Genomic DNA, 20,055 nt, shown 5'->3' with positions numbered 1-20,055 from the left:
CAGAGGGATCTTGGGGTTCGAGTCCATAGGACACCCAAAGCTGCTGTGCAGCTTGACTCTGTGGTTAAGAAGGCAAACAGCGCATTAGCCTTCATCAATCGTGGGTTTGGGTTTAGGAGCTGGGAGGTAATGTTGCAGCTATATAGGACCCTGGACAGACCCCTCTTGGAGTTCAGTGCTCAATTCTGGTCACCTCACTACAGGAAGGATGTGGAAACCATAGAAAGGGTGCAGAGCAGATTTACTGGGATGTTGCCTGGATTGGGGAGCATACCTTATGAGAATAGGTTGAGTGAACTTTGCCTTTACTCCTTGGAGTGGAGGAGGATGAGAGGTGACCCGATAGAGGTGTACAAGATAATGAGTGGCATTGATCATGTGGATAGTCAGAGGCTTTTCCCAGGGCTGAAATGGCTAGCATGAGAGGGCATAGTTTTAAGGTGCTTGAAAGTATGTACAGAAGAGATGTCAGGGGTAAGTTTTTTACATAGAGAGTGATGAGTGTGTGAAATGGGCTGCTGGTGACAGTGGTGGAGGTGGAAACAATGGGGTCTTTTAAGAGACTCCTGGATAGGTACATGGAGCTTAGAAAAATAGAGAGCTATGGGTAAGCCTAGGTAGTTTTAAGGTAAGGACATGTTTGGCACAGCTTTATGGGCTGAAGGGCCTGTATTGTGCTGAAGGTTTTCTATGTTATAAAAACCAGGATGTAATGTTGGGGCTTTATAGAATATAATGGTGTGATGGTGAGGCTTCACTTGGAGTATTGTGAGCAGTTTTGGGCATCTTATTTTAGAAAGGATGTGCTGAAACTGGAGAGAATTCGAAGTGGGTTCACCAAGATGATTCCAGGATTGATGGCTCTGGGTCTGCATTCGCTTCAATTCAGAAGAATGGGGGGGGGGGTGACTTCATCAAAACCTATTGAATGGTGAAAGGCCTCGATAGAGTGGATGTGCAGAGGATGTTTCCTATGGTGAGAGAGTCAAAGACCAGAGGACATAGCTTCAGAATGGAGGGGCATCCTTTCAGAACGGAGATGAGTAAGAATTTCTTTAGCCAGGCAGTGGTGAATCTGTGGAATTCTTTGCCCACAGGCAGCTGTGGAGGTCAAATCTTCATGTGTATTTAAGGAAGGGGTTGATAGAATTTTGACTGGTCAGGGTATGAAGGGATACGGAGAGAAGGCCGGAGACTGGGGCTGAGAGGAAAATTGGATCAGCCATGATGAAATGATGGACTACACTTAACGGGCCAAATGGCCTAATTCTTCTCCTGTATCTTATGGTCTCCTATTTACTCAAGATCACGAGCCGATCCAAATGTCTCTTAAAAACCCTTTCATGTATCTGCCTCTACCACCACCCCAGGAAGCTTACTCCGGGTACCCACCTCTCTCCGCGTACAAACAAACTTGCTTTTGAAATCGCACCCCCTCACCTTAAAAACATGTCCTTTGGTATTATATAGAGTTCGATTCTGGGAAATATCACTGAGACTAATATGTGACTGAGGTGCATGTCTAAAGAAAAACGGCCAATGCAAGACACTACCTGTCATTCATGTACTTATAGTAATATTATTAACTGCCGCTCCTTTTTGGGTGCGAAGCAGTGGTCTGGCTTATTTTTAATCAACAATTTCTCTCCTGATTTACGACAGTGAGACTGCACTGTCATACAGGGTACGGGGTATCCAGAGGAGGTTGTGTCTGAGAGCTCTACACTGGCCACATTGCAATCTGACCCAGCTGCTGTCCGGGGTATCAGAATAGCAGCTGCTTGCGGGCTGATTCTGCACCTACTGGGTGACTGACTAATAGCATTCCAGACGCATCAACTACAGAAGGGCATGTCGATGTTCTCGTCTGCTGTCCGTCAATTGCACTTACTGGGAGACAGGCTGGCCTATCAGCAGGAGCTGGGCGACCCATTGACTTTCTGTCTGTTTCTTCCGTAAATTCACCTGCTTCCTGCCTAACCCTTTGAAGGCGCTCTTCAAGAGAGTGAATGAAGTTGTCAGAGATCCCCGGAGGAGAAATCGGAGAAACCGAGGATTCGGGAGCTTGCTCCAACTTTGAGCACATCAAGCCGGGTCCCATCCGTTCTTTAAAGCGACAGCGACGGGGAGTTTTTCGCCGTAGTGCTCTTGTTGGGACTGGATCCTTAACAGTTAGAGGGGAGGCAGAGTATTATCAGGTATCGCTGGCAGGAAGAAACAAACCAGCGACTGCGGCATGAACAAACAACCCGATAGAAATACTGGTGACATGGCTGCCCAAACTCCGGGCTCCGATCCAGAAACATCAGCAGGGCAGCCACAGATTCCACCCACCACATCAAGGTAATCAGAACATTTACTCAAATCCTTTCATATCCCTGAAAAGCATAAAAATCCACAGTTTTCCCCCTCTGACAAAAGCGGAGAACAAATGTGCATGTTTAGTTGGTACCATGACTAACGCACAGGCGATCCATAAACGCGGCAGAAATCATCTGCCCGAGCGGTTCGAAAACTCGGTGAGAGGAAGTCGGCATCACAAACTGCCCATCTGGAGCCCCTGCCTGATATTAAAGAAACGGCTGTCACTTTTTATGAGTTGAGCCAATTTGTGCAGCTGTGTTTTTAAGCAATAAATATTTAATTGGGAGCAGGCAAAATTTTGTGTTTGAGGAGCTTGAGATGGTGGAGTGGGGGAGAGCGCGAGAGAGTATTTTACTAGTTAATGATCAAAGTTCTCCATAACTTATTTGTTAAGGGTAGATGATTGTTTTTTAAACAATATATACTTAATTGGGAGCAGAGAAAACGGTGCGTCGGAGGCATTTTTTTCAATGTTTCGACTGGTGTGGAGAGAAAGTGAGAGTATTTTACTGGTTAATTGTCGCGGTTATTTTCAACAATTCTTTATTCGTCAAGAGTAAGCGATTGGTGTGTATTACAGGTCACTAGTACTGGACTCTTAGCTATTAGGTGTGCAATGGATCTTTTCAATTTAAAAAATATTTTAAGTCTCACCAGGCAACGATTACTTAATAATGTGAAAGCGAAAAAAAACTTAAATATCTGTGTTCCTCTCCCCCCCCCCCCCACTTCAAGTGGCCTAAGTCATTTTGTTAATGGATTATAAATTGTAACTTTATAAAGTAGTTGCTTGCATTACTTAATATTGGATGTAATACCTACATATATTTTTTGCATTTATATTTAACTGACAAATAGGTTAATACTGAAAACATTCTCTCCAAATTTGCCTATACATTAGGACAAGGCAAAGAGTAATTTCTAGAAAGCTGTAAGCTACAGATCATAGCGGGGTAGTTTCAAACTTTGCTGTTAACTGTCTGAAATTTTCATTCAGTAACAATGCACATTATTACCCAACTCTCTTGAAACACAAACAAACTCCTTTACATCTTACCAAATAAACACACTATTATTTCTGACAAAAGGATTTTTTTGTAACTGGAAGAAGGGTACCTAGCTTCATTAAAAGTATATAAATGGAAGATATTTCGATGCCTGGGACTTGTTTTCAGTTTAATGGCTGATGGCGAATAAAGCAATCATTTTTAACATTGTTTATCTTAAGATCGCAATGCTGGACCCATTCAATTAGATCCACTTGTGGCAGGATGTTTAGGGGAAAACTTTGAATAGCTGGTTTGAGAAAATAAGAAGTTGGGCATAGCAGAAGGAAACACGTTGAAGCTCCGAGGTTATTACAACATGGGCATTTGAATAGTGTTTACTTCAACTCTTAATGAGACAAAACCCAGATATGTTCCCTTAACGAGAAGAGCCGATGGCGACACTGGCACGTCCTTGCTGCCTGAGATCTGTAAACGACCCTTGGTCCAAGATATGGTAAGACACGCGCACTGGGGGAGATAAAATGTAAGGATAAAATCAATTGAAGGGAAATGACTTAGAACGGTAAACATGCGGGATAATGCTGATCTATATTTACTATCACAAGTAAATGGATCTCTTTAAAGTCAGCAAAATGAAGTGTAAACACTTGGATGCAACATTAAGATAATCTCATTTCAAATCAAACTATAATAGATGGATAAATCTATAAATTCAAATGGGAAGCAAATCTCGTTAATTTGTATTTTATAGATTTGAGTTGATAGCATAGAAAATTGCAGAGAACCCTCAAAGAAAACATTTTTAGTCATAATGTTTGGAATGACTATTTTATTACGATCATGTGCCGAAGATGCAAATCGCTGACGCATGGTGCGACTGCGCAGTGCTAGAATATTGACTGTTCCTACTGGGAGTTTGTGGAAGATTGTGTGCAAAAGCGGGAAAAGACTTACCATTATATACTGCATTTTTATTTTTACGTAATGGCGAGATTCAAAGCCCATTTTGGAAACTGGATGATAACGGTAGTAATTCCAATCTGACAGTTTCTTCAAAATGAAATTATGATGGCCTTTCAAATGTCTCATTAAAGATTTTACACATTATGTTTCCTCCTGTAAAGTTCTCTTTGAGCTCGCACAAAGGCATATAACCCGCTCCATAGATATATAGTATCCATATTCAAATGTGTAGCACACATCTCAAGCTCAAGGCAGTTCGTTTCACAATTCAGTCCCCTAAACAAGCAAGATTTTCAAGCTCCGTGCTTAGTACTACTTTTGGAAGAAAATAGTTCCAGATAAAATCTAAAATTTCTTTTTAGTGTGCGCTCGAAATTCTGAAACAGTAGCTTCGTAAATCGATTTGTACGTTGTCAGAAAATGGCAATACTTTGACAAGTCAGTCCCAGTTCCCGTTAAGGGAAACTCGCTCCCTCATTATATGCCTGTTTAAGAGATCCTTATAATATCTGCTACTTCGTAAAACAGTGGATCTTTCCGGACAACACGGCGTTAGAATGGGATCTCGCTTTAGAATGAATTTGCCCCTAATGAACTAAATCGGAGTCTGTGAGAATTGATGTAAAATTGCGAAGTTTACTTACAATTCAGCAAGCATTCACTTTAAAAGATTCACCTTGCAGATACATTTAAATTGCTTGGGAAGAAATGAAACGTCTTTTAAAGTCAATCACCTGGAATGATTGCAACAAATTGAAGCGTGGACTTCCCGCTGTTCCAAAATTATTTTCATGTCTATTTTTTGTTATTTATAATTGCTCAAAGTATGTTACTTTAGGAAAGATGCATGTTAACGTTTGTCTTCAAGTCAATGTTTGGGCAGCTCCTGTTTTCTGTCGCATTTGGAATTGTATACACATCTTTTGAAGGTGACATTCAGGTATTTTTGCAGCGTACAATCTGAAAACAAACAAGGCACTTGCTTGAAATTGTCGTTAAAAGCGCAGCATCAGCCGCAGAAATAATGAGCTTCATCTAAAACCTTCACGATATTGAAAGCAAATAATGTCTGAACTGTCGCGACAGGCTCTCTTGTCACTGGACCCCTTTATTTAGAGATAGCCTGTTAACCGCCGGCTTAATGCTAACATAAACACGGGACAATGTCAATAACCGGCACGTGTTTGGACTGTGGGAGGGAACCGGAGCACCGGGGGAGAAACCTAACGCATTCCTTTCAGAAGACATCGGCATTGAACTCCGAAGTCCGTGGCACGAAGCGTGTCGTCCTCCCGGTGTATGTAATACTGTATGCAGACTTATACGTTGGAGGAAAGCCGAAGAGATTTACTGGTTAATTTCTGGAATCAGCAAAGGTTAGACAGGTCGGGTCTGTAGTCTTTTCAGGTTAGAGGGAGGAGGGGTGATCTTACATTCGCTGGGTACAGTATATTTAAAATAGACGTTGATTGGTTATTGATCAAAGGTTTCGGCTTAACTCTGCTCCCATATAATTTGTTTTTTTACGGAAACATAATGACGAGATGTTGGAGACGTTTACACAAGAGGGAGAGACTCCAACAAAAGAACGTACTTACAGCGGAAGGGGATAGTCATTAAAGACTGAATTGAGTTTTTGCAGGGAATGGGGAATCTCTAATTCTCTGTCTCTGAAGGTTGTGGAGGCTAGATCACTGGAGGTATTTTAATATGAGGTACATACTATATATACATTTGAAAGAATTAGAAATTAAGGTCATTTGGGAACCTACACAGAAGAGGTCCTTCCTGCTGAAGAGTTTCGGCCCGAAACTTCGATTGTGCTTTTTTCCATAGATGTTGCCTGGCCTGCTGAGTTCCTCCAGCATTTTGTGTGTGTGTTACACAGAAGAAGAGATGCGGTCCCGGACAGATCAGCCGTGATCGTATTGAGTAGGAGGCCAGGCTTGTGGGCGCCCTCCTGGTTTCTTGAGTCTAATCACTCCAGTAAAGACCCGCTGAGATGTCGCCTTTTTTTTGTCGATGATTGCTCCCATTCCCATTGTGGATTTCCAGCATTTTCTGTTTTAATTTTAGATTTCCAGTTTCTGCAGTATTTTCTTGTTCTTTTGCCTTGAACACGATATTATAACAACAACCCTTTATACAGCAATGTTGTACTCAATTCCGAGCAACGAAAAGGCAATCAAACACGTCAGTTCTTTGTTAATTCCTACAATTTCTATTAGATTCATATTGTTCCTTTTCGAAGTTTGATCGGCATTCTTCCCATTATGATGCCGATGTGGTTCAGACACGAATTAGATTTCATTTAAAAAAAAGGAATGCGGCAAATGTTGAACAGGCCGGGGAACATTTGATTTCAGGTCTGCAGTAACAACAGCGTTTTGTCTCATTTTTCAAAATGCTATATAATCAGTGATTGTGACCCCGGCGTTAAGTGGCATACCCTCTGTCCCTCTGCCTCACTGAGCTTCATGGCAGAAATGTCTTGTTTAATGTCACATAGCGTTTTTATTCCAAAAATAACACCATTCCTTATAAAATGCATTTACAAAAGGACTAAAGCAAGCACAGAGCAAAACTCAAACGGTTTGCAAAGACAATTATTATTGGTTGTTTAGCAATGGAATTGCTTTAAGAACGCCCTTCCTATAAAGCCCATCAAAATCCATAGTGCCAATGTTACATTTACTATTTAGAGTCGGACTTACATGAATACCAACGTACACAAAAACGCTGGAGGGACTCAGCAAGCAGGCAGCATCAATGGAGCGAAATCAGAGGCTGAGGTTTCTGGTTGAGGCCCTTCACTGATAAACCGTCCTTCAAGTCGCTTTCAGAGACACCGAAACGCGGTCAATGGGGTACTGTCTGAAGTGTTGTAGGACACTCTATCAGTGAGGTTTCGGCCTGAATTTTCGCTCAAGTCCATTCACTCCGACTTGATCCAACATTTGGAAACCAGCAACCGAGAGATACAGAGTGAACCCCCAGGAGATTTATTTTAGGCTTAACAGTTATTCGCTTGGTGGTATTAGACATTATCTCCCCGAATTAAGCAAGTTACTGTGCTATTTCGGCTTACATCGGTTTCAGTTGTCGAACATTCTGAGGAAGGATGGTAACCAACCTAAACACGCCCTTCCCTGGAACATCATTACTGAACTAGGTGTTATTTTTGCCTCTTGTCTCAATTTTCATGTAGGCTTTAAAGTCAACAGATCAAACCACAGGTTATAATTAATAGTGCCGGGGCGTTCGCAATGCGCGGCCAGTAATCATTAGGTTTCCCTGTTGCCCACCTGTTTACAATCTGTCTGTTTAAACATTTAAGTTCCTGTACAAGTTTCTCTGAAATCGCTCGCACTATTATCAACAATAACTACGAACACTTGTTCTATTTTCCATTGATCAGACTTATATATAACAACGAAATGTATGCACAGCGAATTATAATATCAATATCCGACCCAGTTCCGATTATTTATTACACTCTAGCAGAGTTGGGTGAAGATGAATGTTTTTCTTTCGAATTTGTAATTTAATATTTTGGACCACTTTCAAAATGTTTACGATTTCTTTTCAGTTTCATACTGTAAACACCTTGAAGTACTTTGTTATGATTCGTCTTGAAACGCTATTGCACTATTTGATAAATGTGCAGCGGGATATTTATTCCCTTCAGGGGGTAATTGTTGCAAATTACAATGTGCCAAAATGTGCTTGTCCCCACTTTCTGGACCATGAACAACGAGCATTCATTCAGGCTTCACCGCAACTGCCGACAATGGCACAAAATACGTTGAATCTGTGGTTAGACTTGTCTCCCTTTAAATATTGTTCCGAGAACAACCGAGACCGTGGCTCATTACTTGATACACAGCTTGCAAACCATAATAACCGATTAGACTTGTAAATCCTGAGGCTTATTCAACACAGTGGGAATCTGTGTGTGCAGGGAAATATACGTAAGAAGTTTATGTGTGTGTGTGTTTGAACATTTATTTGTCGCCGGTAAACTTATTTTTCTTTCCAGGGGTTTTAAGGTTTGTTCTTATGTGATCGTTTCTGTGACTGGATTACAAAAGTGTGTGTGTGTGTGTGTGTGTGTGTGTGTGTGTGTGTGTGTGTGTGTGTGTGTGTGTGTGTGTGTGTGTGTGTGTGTGTGTGTGTGTGTGTGTGTGTTGTGTCGGTGTTTGCACGTGTGTGTAATTGTATGGTTGTGTCGGCGTTTGTACGTGTATGTGATTGTATGGTTTGACGGCGTTTGTAAGTGTATGTGATTGTATGGGTGTGTCGGTGTGTATAAGTGTGTGTGTGTGTGATTGTACGGCTGTGTCAGTGTTTGTATGGTTGTGTCGTTGTTTGTACGTTTAGATGCTGTTGCCTGTGATAGGATCTACAAGTGATTTTGTTTGAATTTAAATGTACGTGAACGTGGATATCAGTTCTATTTGATTGGACTATTAAGAGGACTCTGTGAAGAAAGATCCGTTCTGAACGCACTGATAAACAATTTGGAAAACGTTCCTCATAAACTAATTTTTGTACGAGAAGCAAAATAAACTAGATCAATCAGGGCATGAAGGGATATGGGGAGAAAGCAGGAGACTAGGGCGGAGAGGGAAAATGTTTCAGCCATGATGAAAGGGTGATTAGACTCGATGGGCCAAATGGCCTAATTCTGCTCCTCTATCTTATGGTCTTGGTCTAAATTACAATGCTGTTAATTGAAATCATTATGCTTGGGCTTTAATTTCAAGCGTAGTATCCTTAACAAATTGAAAATTTAACTCTGTGATTGCCACTCGCACAGTTCTGATTTTCCTTACATACCGCATCATATTTTATCATTTTTGGAAAAATTACATTTTGGTAAATAGTCAGTGAACTCTGAGCCAGAAATATGATAATCTTATCGTTTTCACTTAGTTATCCCGGTACTTTCTTGAAGTACGTGTTTAAACTAATGAAATGTTTCTGTTTCCTTGTTGTGTGCTCACGACTTGTTAGCGAAACTTGTGGCAGAGGATACACCGTTGCCTTAAGGCAACACGAGTGAATCTGCAGATGCTGGAAATAAATAAAAAACATAAAATGCTGGCAGAACTCAGCTGGCCAGACAGCATCTATGGGAGGAGGTAGTAACGACCTTTCGGGCCGAAACCCTTCATCACCGTTGCCTTAAGCTCTTCCAAACGTCTTCGGTGCCCGGATGTCTATTTGGCCAAATTAGCAGCATGGTTCCTGAGAAAACTTTCATTCTCCGACTTTCAACTCCAAGATACAGACATTTTCCTAATCTGCGCTCTCTACATCAAGTCGCCATCGGCTCTGTACAAGGATCTTAATGCTAGGTATTAATGCTTGAAACAAAGCCATTTCCGAATCGTCTCCGCGTGTCCCGAGTGTGTTGGGACCAATCGCATATTTTAGTACCAGCAGCCTATCCTGCGAGGAAAACCAACAATTCTTTAGCGTTTTCTCAATGAAATAGGGATTATAAATATAAATCCATAAATACCTCACAAATGTCACGAACGAGCAAATTATAAAGAGGAACCTTCCACTACCTGTATAACGCGGAAGTCCACAGAAACCAAACATAATACCGTGCAATATTTACAAGCTTATTCCAGAGTCCGACTTTCACGCAATTAAAGGGGGGCCACAGACTTCCCAGTTGTGAGAAATATTCAGGAGAGATTTGAAACATGTGTGTTCCTGCCAGATTAAAGTAAAGCTCTTTTGCAAAAAAAACCTACTTCAACAGAAACATAATCCATTCCTTCCTCCCCAGACTGAAATAATCGTTCCTCATTTTTCAACCAGAGAGTGGAATTTTAATTAAGATGACAGTAATTAATCTCCCTTTAAAATGGCTGCTATAGAAATAATTTGTCAGTTCTTTGCTGGAAATCTAATTGGAAATAACTCTAGGTAGAGGACATATAGGTATTTTTGATGTGTGGCTCTCAGTGATTATTATAGTAATGGACTATAGTAATGGATAATCCACAAATGCGGATTATCATATAAAGTGCAAGTACACACCAGACAGCATTTAAAATTATTCTAGAATGAAATGAGAATCATTCAGTCATTTTTTTTGGCATTCTATTATGAGAGTTGAGGATTGCAATTTTGGTTAATAATTTTGAGTATAATTCAAGGGTAATTGGGGTTGCACTTGCATTGTGTACACGTTTTGTGAACATGTGGGCACTTTGTTTTGTGTGTCTGACCATTCTTGAATAGGCACACATATAAGAAGGAAGGTTTGTTTCTTTTTGTATATTGAGGTTAGATTAGATTAGCTGTATTTGTCACATAGATATCAAAATGTACAATTAAGTGCAACATTTGCCCACAAGAATTGCCATGCTTCCAGTTCCAACATGGTATGCTCCAAATATGCCTTTGTAATGTGGGAGGAAACTGGAACCTCCGGAGAAAACCCACATGGTCACGGGGAGAATGTACAGACTCCTTACAGGCAGTGGCTGGAACTGAACCCATAAAGCGTTACACTATTGTGATGCCCTGTTACTATATGTAGTAAATCACACACACACTCACTATTCTAAATGCAATAAGACAGAAACTGTCCTGACAGGATATACTTGTATACTTGTCATTAAACTATGGGGAAACACCAATCAACATTCACCCCCCTCAAAAAAATAGCAACTCCATTTGCCTTTGATCCTTGCTCAACTTACTGGCTCACAGCTGTAATAGCTAGAAATCTGCTAACAAACATGATCCATGTGTACTTGTGTTTGTCTGCTTTACAAATGAGTACCGGTAGTTTATGGATTGAACTAGGTGAAAATGATTTTTGTCCGGGCCTTCCGCACAGTGGGAGGATGAGGTTGGGGGTGGGGTTTGCGGTTCGTAGAATGAGTTGCTAGCAGCAAAGTGTTCCAGCCAATCAACAGCTTAAAAATATCTGCGGCATAAATAATAGATACACTCACATGTTCACCTCAAAGCATTTAAGACATGCGTGCTTGCCCGCCAGGGTTTAGCAAAATTGCATTTCAGCACACAGCCTAAATTTTTCCAGAAATCCTTTATCTGATAAGTGGTGGTGTCATCCCCGAATATTCAATCAGATTGTTGTAAAGTGTGATGTACTCTGAGTATGTTTCTTGCCAGATTTGTTTGGGACTTTAGAATTCAGCAGAGTGTGGCTGGCAGCGCATGTGTGGCTAAAGAATTGCTACATCTGCAGACTGCTGAGCTAAAGTCTTTGCAGAATGTCTCCAGTATCGGATTATCCCTTTCCCCCCTGCCCCCCACTCTCCTGCTTCGTTGCTTGTGTCATGCACTCCTTATAAAGCCAACAGTGTGGCTTCCTTTTTCAATTTGATCTGACCGAGGTGTTCCAGACGCTTGGCTCTCCAAACAACAAACTATTTCAATTCTTCCATTTCCTCTTCTCCTTCCATTCCCCGGTTCTGTTTGAAAACCTAAAACTCCAAGTGAAGCCAGATATCTGATTTAATAAGACCAAAAGATCATAAGATACGTGGGCAGAATTAGGCCTTTCGTCCCTCTGAGTTTGTCCACTACTCACTCATAGCTCCTTTATTTTCCCTCTTGGCCCATTCATCTGCTTTCTGCCCATAACCTCTGATGTCCTTACTAATCAAGAACTTATCAACCTTCACTTTAAATATACCCAATAACTTGGCCTCCACAGCCATCTGTAGCAATGAATTCCACAAATTCACCACCCTCTGGCGAAAAAATTCCTTATCATCTTGTTTTCCAAGGGAAGTTTTGCATTTTTTTGCATGCAATTGATCCTCAGGAACAAATCATTTAAACTGATGATATGCTTTTGGTTATGTGAATATCGTAGTAAATGTCACAAAAAGTACAAGCATTGCAATAGGTGGATATTCTCCCCCCGAAGGATCATAGAAAATGTAGCTGAAGTTTTCCATTTGCAATGCTGACAGTCATAAAAGGAATGAGTTATAATGTCATTATGATCTAGGTGATAAAGTTTGCAGGTGGACACATTTATATATCAACTTCTATAATGTGACTTTACAGTCAATGAAGAGTATTTTATTGTGTAAAAAGGAAAACATGATACCAAAGGTCACACAGATTTTTTCTCATAACCAGCTATGATATACTGATCAGATGTGGAATGGATATAATGGCCAGGACTACAGGAGAACTCCTCAGAATGTGACATGGGATCTTCTACATTCACATGAGTGGATCTGTGTACCTTTGGTTTCAGGTCTCACATGATTGTGCAGCATCCTTTTAGAGAGCCAAGCTAGATTTTGTGCTCACATTTTAGGGTCTAGGAATCAAAACACACAACCTGTCATTTAGGAGATAAAATTTATGCACCTTCTCATTATCCCCTAATACAAAGTTCATCACCTGTGATCGGCTGTGGAATGCATTGCCGCAGTCGGCTGTGCAGGCCAAGTCATTGGAAGTATTTGAAGCAGAGGTTGATAGGTTCTTGATTAGTATGGTTGTGAAATATAGTATGGGGGGAATGTTGAGAGGGATGATATGATGGACATGATGGAATGGCAGAGTGGACTGGATGGGCCAATTGGCCTAATTTTGCTCCTATGTCTTATGGTCCAATGTCAATTCAGAACAGGATAAAGCTTTGCTAGGCAAATGCCCTAAGGTGTGTTGATTGAAATGAAGAGCATGAAACAGTACAGTAAGAACAAGCACTTTGGCCCACATTGTGCTGACATTTAAGCAACTCAAAGTTCAATCTAACGCATCCCTTCTACATAGCTCTCCACTTTTCTGTCATCCACGTGCATACCTAAGAGACCCTTAAATGTTGCTAGGATAAAGCACAAAGTAACCATAATCCAATTCCATAGTTGAGATAAAAACGATTTACTGGAGGAGCTCAGCAGGCTGAGCAGAATCTGTGGGGGGAAAGGAGCTGTTGATATGTTGATGAATAATTGACCTGCTGCAGGATCTCACACTTAATGATACTGCCAGTGAAACGCTGTCTGCAGCCGAGCACTGTGTTCCATCCAGTGAAACACTGTCTGCAGTCGAGCACTGTGTTCCATCCAGTGAAACACTGTCTGCAGCCGAGCACTGTGTTCCACCCAGTGAAACACTGGCTGCAGCCGAGCACCGTGTTCCATCCAGTGAAACACTGTCTGCAGCCGTGCACCGTGTTCCATCTAGTGAAACGCTGTCTGCAGCCGAGCACCGTGTTCCATCCAGTGAAACGCTGTCTGCAGCCGAGCACCGTGTTCCATCCAGTGAAACACTGTCTGCAGCCGAGCACCGTGTTCCATCCAGTGAAACACTGTCTGCAGCCGAGCACTGTGTTCCATCCAGTGAAACACTGTCTGCAGCCGATCACCGTGTTCCATCCAGTGAAACACTGTCTGCAGCCGAGCACCGTGTTCCATCCAGTGAAACACTGTCTGCAGCCGAGCACCGTGTTCCATCCAGTGAAACACTGTCTGCAGCCGAGCACCGTGTTCCATCCACCACGACCGCTCAGAGCTCACAATTATCAACATGTCAGTTCCACTCCCCGTTCCCATATTGTCCTCATACCCTTCCCCTGTCTAGCTCAGGCCAAATTCAGACCAGAAGAAGGACACCTTATCTACATTGATTTCTCCAATCTCAGGTAATCTACTTCCCCTCTCTCATCCTGCTCGAGTGTCACTGTAGCATAGTGGTTAGCACAACGCTTTACAGTACAGGAGATCCGGGTTCAATTCCTGCCGCTGACTGTAAGGAGTGGGTGCTCCTCTGGGTGCTCCAGATACCTGACATAATTAGTCATTGTAAATTGTCCCATGATTAGGCTAGGATTAAATTGAGGAATTGCTGGCAGCACGGATCAAGGGGTCAGAAGGGCCTACTCCGCACCTTATCTCAATAAATAATCCGCCCAGTTTTGCCTACACCTTTCCCAGCTCCTATCAGTCAGGTTCTTTCCTCTCCTTCAGCTGGACATCACCTCACCATTCCTCCCACTGTCCCTATCTGCCCAGCCCTTCTTGTTTGGTTTCATTCTCCACCTTCCTTTCCCTTCAGATTGCATTATCTGCGGTCTTTTGCTGTCTCCACCTTCCAGCCTTCACCCTTCCCTCCTCTACCTCTCCCCGCCAGGATCCACCAGCTGTTGCCCCTTCCACTCTCTTCCAACTGGATATCTTCCCTCGTTCAGTCGTGTTGAGAAGTGCTGACCTGAAATGTTGATTGTCCCTTTCCCTCCACAACCCACTTATTTGTCCAGTCGAATAGGTTCTGTTTAGTTCCAGATCCTAATATCTCTCTTTTGTTTACACTTTTTAAATATAATTTGGCAGAGAGAGGATTTTTTATCCACTTTTAAATATGTTCAAGTTTGTTTTCTTAAACAGCCCTAGATAAGAACTGAATTATGTCTGACTGGTTACTTTTAGATAGATATAATTGGATTAGCTTTTTTAAAAAAAAGTCTTGCTTAGATCATATGAACCAAGGGCCAGACATTCATGAATTCAGTTAATCTAGGGTTACAGCTCTCCAGTCACTATGTGGATACAATGCAATTTAATATTGTGCAGTTCAGTTTGAATTTCACAATGAAATATCTTTCTAATCGATCAATCGTTACACTCATTTGACAGCAATGTTGTATGCCCTTGTGAAACTCATTTGGCTTCAGTACAGTGTTGGAAGTAAATACTTAACTGTTGTCTCCTAGTTCTTAAAACTTGTATAAATAAGGCTTTGGATTGGATGAAGTGTCGGTTTTGGATGACTACAGGTCTCAGCTGCTTGAATTCAAGACAAACCGAGATTGTACTTTTTGAAATGTATTTCTGTGGGACATTGTGCAACTTCCTGAGACAGCTGGATATTTGATAAAGCTGACGGGGCAAACTGGAAATTTTAACACTCTAAGTTTGGTCAGCTCACTAAGGCCCCATTAATAATTTCTGCATTTCTGCAATACCATTTTCAATATCAAATTAAAACTTCCAATTTTTTAAAAGGGCCTCTTGAATCTAATTTTAACTCTCTGAAAACCCAGTGATATTATAGCTTCTTAATTCACATAAAAGGGCCATCTCATGCTAGTGATTTTAATTTTTAATTCAGCAAGAATGTTTATAGAAGTGAGTAACACACACAAAATGCTGGAGGAACTCAGCAGCTATGGAGGGAATAAACAATTGACATTTTGAGTTAAGTTCCTTCCTCAGGACAGATGCACTGTTGCCTCAGAACAAATAACAGAGATAATAAACCTGCTCAAATGAGAGAAAATCTGCAGATGCTGGAAATCTGAGCAACACATACAAAATAAACCTGCTTTTGATTTTGATTCTAACTCCCCTCCCTTCATAGATAAGCATAATTTTTTTGCAGATTTGGGATATTTTATGGTTGGTGCTCAAAATACTTTTTCATTTATTCCACCCATATCTTTCAAGGATCTCCAATGGCCCATTTGATGTTAATGGATAAAATCTGAATACAATAAAGCCTTAAAGTTGCCAATACTTAAAAGCTCCAGTAGGAGTTTTAACAAACATGGACTGTTGCACTATGTGACAGGAAGGTCAAACTCAATGAAAAGAGGAATATGTGTCTGACTTTCAGATTCAGATTGGTTTATTGTGATATGCCCCAGGGTACAATGAAATTTCTTGACCATGTGAAGCTCATGGCATAAACAGTGACATACTACAAATAAGTAAATAAATATTAAAAAGAGTGATGAGCACAGAAGCACACAATGGTTCACAGATGGTGCAAGAAGATGTGATGAAGTGGCAGTAAAGATAAATAACCTACATGTATGTAAGTCTGTAAATATACGGACAGACATTTCAGAAACAATATTCTGCTAACTATAGCAATATATTTGGCACAAAGTTATTCCAATTTTAATTCTAGGTTTTAGGCAAAGTCTACCAATGAAACTTGGAAGATTCTAGTTAAAACTTCACCAAATTCTGCATGCAAGAATAGTTCTGCTTCGACAAACTGGCTCACAGAACATCTATTTGCCGAACCAGTTTGATATTTTCTGAAGGGTACTGAATCTGACTGATTATATTTGCTGAGGTAGTTAACACAGGGTAAAATTTTCAGCCCCCAATCTAATGATGAAAGTGAACAATCCTGTAGCGGTAATTACAAGGAACTTCTGGCATGATATTATTGATTTGCAATGCCAGTTTTATCCAATGCATTCAAAATCATAAGCAAAGTTCAGCAATTTCCTGACTAGTAAAAACTTCTCCATTCCACAATCTCAGGTTGTGCAAAGCATGCTTTGTGAGTAGTTAAGTTCTTTTAAAATTTAGTTAGTATTGTGACATAGGAAATGTAACTGTCAACATGCACAGCAAGATCTTTCGAGCACAAAATGTTAATAACAAGATTATCTATCTTAGTGACATGGTATGAACACAAAAATATTGCCAATGCAAATTCCACTGCACTTTCATGAATCAGAACTGATGAATATTTTAGCTTCAATGCTCACGAAGGAACCTCATATCTAAGACTCTCATTACTATCATCAAGGAGGAGGTACAGGAGCCTGAATATATATATATATATACACACACATACACACACAGTTTTAAAAACAGCATCTTGCCCTGCACCAATAGATTCTGAACGATCCATGAGCCAATGATCACTACTCCACTATTTGGCTGGATTTTTGCACTGTTTATTTATTTTTAATATATTCTTATTTTTTGATAATTTTAATATATTCTTATTTCCGCACGGAAGATTAGTTAGGAAGGTTCAATCGTTAGGTATTAATATTGAAGTAGTAAAATAAATTCAACAGTGGCTGGATGGGAGATGCCAGAGAGTAGTGGTGGATAACTGTTTGTCAGGTTGGAGGCCGGTGACTAGTGGTGTGCCTCAGGGATCTGTACTGGGTCCAATGTTGTTTGTCATATACATTAATGATCTGGATGATGGGGTGGTAAATTGGATTAGTAAGTATGCAGATGATACTAAGGTAGGTGGCGTTGTGGATAATGAAGTAGGTTTTCAAAGTTTGCAGAGAGATTTAGAAGAGTGGGCTGAACGATGGCAGATGGAGTTTAATGCTGATAAGTGTGAGGTGCTACATTTTGGTAGGAATAATCCAAATAGGACATACATGGTAAATGGTAGGGCATTGCGGAATGCAGTAGAACAGAGTGATCTAGGAATAACGGTGCATAGTTCCCTGAAGGTGGAATCTCATGTGGATAGGGTGGTGAAGAAAGCTTTTGGTATGTTGGCCTTTATAAATCAGAGCATTGAGTATAGGAGTTGGGACGTAATGTTAAAATTGTACAAGGCATTGGTAAGGCCGAATTAGGAGTATTGTGTACAGTTCTGGTCACCGAATTATAGAAAAGATGTCAACAAAATAGAGAGAGTACAGAAAAGATTTGCTAGAATGTTACCTGGGTTTCAGCACCTAAGTTACAGGAAAAGATTGAACAAGTTAGGTCTTTATTCTTTGGAGCATAGAAGGTTGAGGGGGGACTTGATAGAGGTATTTAAAATTATGAGGGGGATAGATAGAGTTGACGTGGATAGGCTTTTTCCATTGAGAGTAGGGGAGATTCAAACAAGAGGACATGAGTTGAGACTTAGGGGGCAAAGTTTAAGGGTAACATGAGGGGGAATTTCTTTACTCAGAGAGTGGTAGCTGTGTGGAATGAGCTTCCAGTAGAAGTGGTAGAGGCAGGTTCAGTATTGTCATTTAAAGCAAAATTGGATAGGTATATGGACAGGAAAGTAATGGAGAGTTATGGGCTGAGTACAGGTCAGTGGGACTAGGTGAGAGTAAGCGTTTGGCATGGACTAGAAGGGCTGAGATGGCTTGTTTCCATGCTGTAATTGTTATATGGTTATTTTACTATATAGTAAGTTTTATGTATTACACTGTCCTGCTGCCGCAAACTCATGTCAGTGATATTAAACCTGTTTCTGATTCTGAATAATGTTTCTTTGGAATGGCAGAAGCATTGGTGTCTGAATTAAGTGGCAGAGTTGGTTTCTGGAATAGTAGGAAACCTTCTGCCTCTGATTAGCCATGTGCACACTGGTAAACTCATTCCAACCACAACATTTAGCAAGCCACCATCAAAGAATCGCAGTTTCAAATGCTCAATAATGAACAGTTTTTGATCCCTTTTTGCCCTGCTGATATATTATATGATTATAGATTCTATATGGGAGCTCGTCGACTTCATCAACTTTGCCACCAGCTTCCACCCTACTCTCAAACTTACCTGGTCCATTTCCAACACCTCCTATCCCTTTCTCAATTTCACTGTCTCTATCTCTGGAGACAGTTTATCTACTGATGTCTATTATAATACCATGAACACGCACAGCTACCTGGACTATTCCTCTTCCCACCTTGCTATTTGTAAAAATGCCATTCCTTTTTCTCAATTCTCCACTGCATCTGCTCTCAGGATGAGGTTTTTCATTCCAGAACAAAGAAGATGCCCTCCTTTTTCAAAGAGAGGGGCTTCCCTTCCTCCACCACAATGCTGCCCTCGGCTGCGTCTCTTCCATTTCACACATATCTACCCTCACCCCATCCTCCTGCCACCCTACCAGTGATAAGGTTCCTCTTGTCCTCACCTACAGCCCCACCAGCCTCTGTATCCAGCACATAATTCTCCATAACTTCCACCATCACCAACGGGTTCCCACCACCAAACACATCTCCCCCCCACAACTGTTTTGGTTTCTGGGGGTTTGCTCCCTAGGTGACTCCCTTGCCCATTTGACCCTTCCCACTGATTTCCCTCCTGGCACTTATCCTTGCAAGTGGAACAAATGCTACACCTCCTCCCTCACTACCACTCAGGGCCCCAAACAGGCCTTTCGGGTGAGGCAACACTTCACCTGTGAGTCTGTTGGGATCATATACTGAGCCCCATGCTCCTGTTGTGGCCTCCTGTGTATCGGTGAGCCCCAATGTAGATTGGGAGACAGCTTCGCCAAGCACCTATACTCTGTCCATCAGAACAAGCGGGATTTCCCAGTGGCCATCTGTTTTAATTCCACTTCCCCTTCCCGTTCCGACTTGTCAGTCCATGGCCATCTCTACTGTCATGATGAGGCCACACTCAGGTTGGAGGAGCAACACTTTATATTCCGGCTGGGTAGCCTCCAACCTGATGAACATTGATTTCTCAGTCTTCTAGTGATGTCACCCACTGCCCACCCCCCCCCCCACCTTCACCATTCCCCCCTTCACCACTGCCCACCCCCACCTTCACTATTCCCCATTCGCATTTCCCTCTCTCACCTTATCTTCTTACCTGCCCATCTCTTCCGTCTGGTGCTCCTCCCCTTTTCTTTCTTCCATGGCCCTCTGTCCCCTCCTATCAGATTTCCCCTTATCTCTTTCACCAATCAACTTCCCAGCTCTTTACCACACCCTTCCAGTTTCACCTATCACCTTGTGTTTTCTTCTCTCTTACCCCCACCTTTTAAATCTACTCCTCATCTTTTTTTCTCCAGTCCTGCTGAAGGGTCTTGGCCTGAAACGTCGACTGTATTCTTTCCATAGATGCTGCCTGGCCTGCTTAGTTCCTCCAGCATTTTGTGTGTGTTGCTTGAATTTCCAGCATCTGCAGATTTTCTCTTGTTTATAAAATCTGTAAAATCTGAAGCAGACGGTTTGTGTGGAGCTCTTGAT

General features: G+C 41.5%; 1 protein-coding gene across 2 annotated transcripts in view; it reads left to right on the top strand.

The window, feature by feature from the left end:
• Positions 1–1,764: 1,764 nt before the first annotated feature.
• The window catches only part of rbm20 (RNA binding motif protein 20), a 253,185-nt gene continuing 234,894 nt past the window's right edge, over positions 1,765–20,055 (top strand). For both annotated transcript variants that reach the window (XM_073026846.1, XM_073026845.1), the window contains exon 1: positions 1,765–2,343. In XM_073026846.1, coding sequence (XP_072882947.1) covers positions 2,237–2,343 — 107 coding nt within the window. In that variant the 5' untranslated portion in view covers positions 1,765–2,236. The remainder of the gene's footprint in view (positions 2,344–20,055) is intronic.

This window comes from Hemitrygon akajei, chromosome 23, assembly GCF_048418815.1.
Source record: "Hemitrygon akajei chromosome 23, sHemAka1.3, whole genome shotgun sequence".
In the NCBI taxonomy this organism is placed as follows: Eukaryota; Metazoa; Chordata; class Chondrichthyes; order Myliobatiformes; family Dasyatidae; genus Hemitrygon; species Hemitrygon akajei.
Note: the sequence above shows the minus strand (reverse complement) of the source record. Positions and strands in the feature narration are given on the sequence as shown.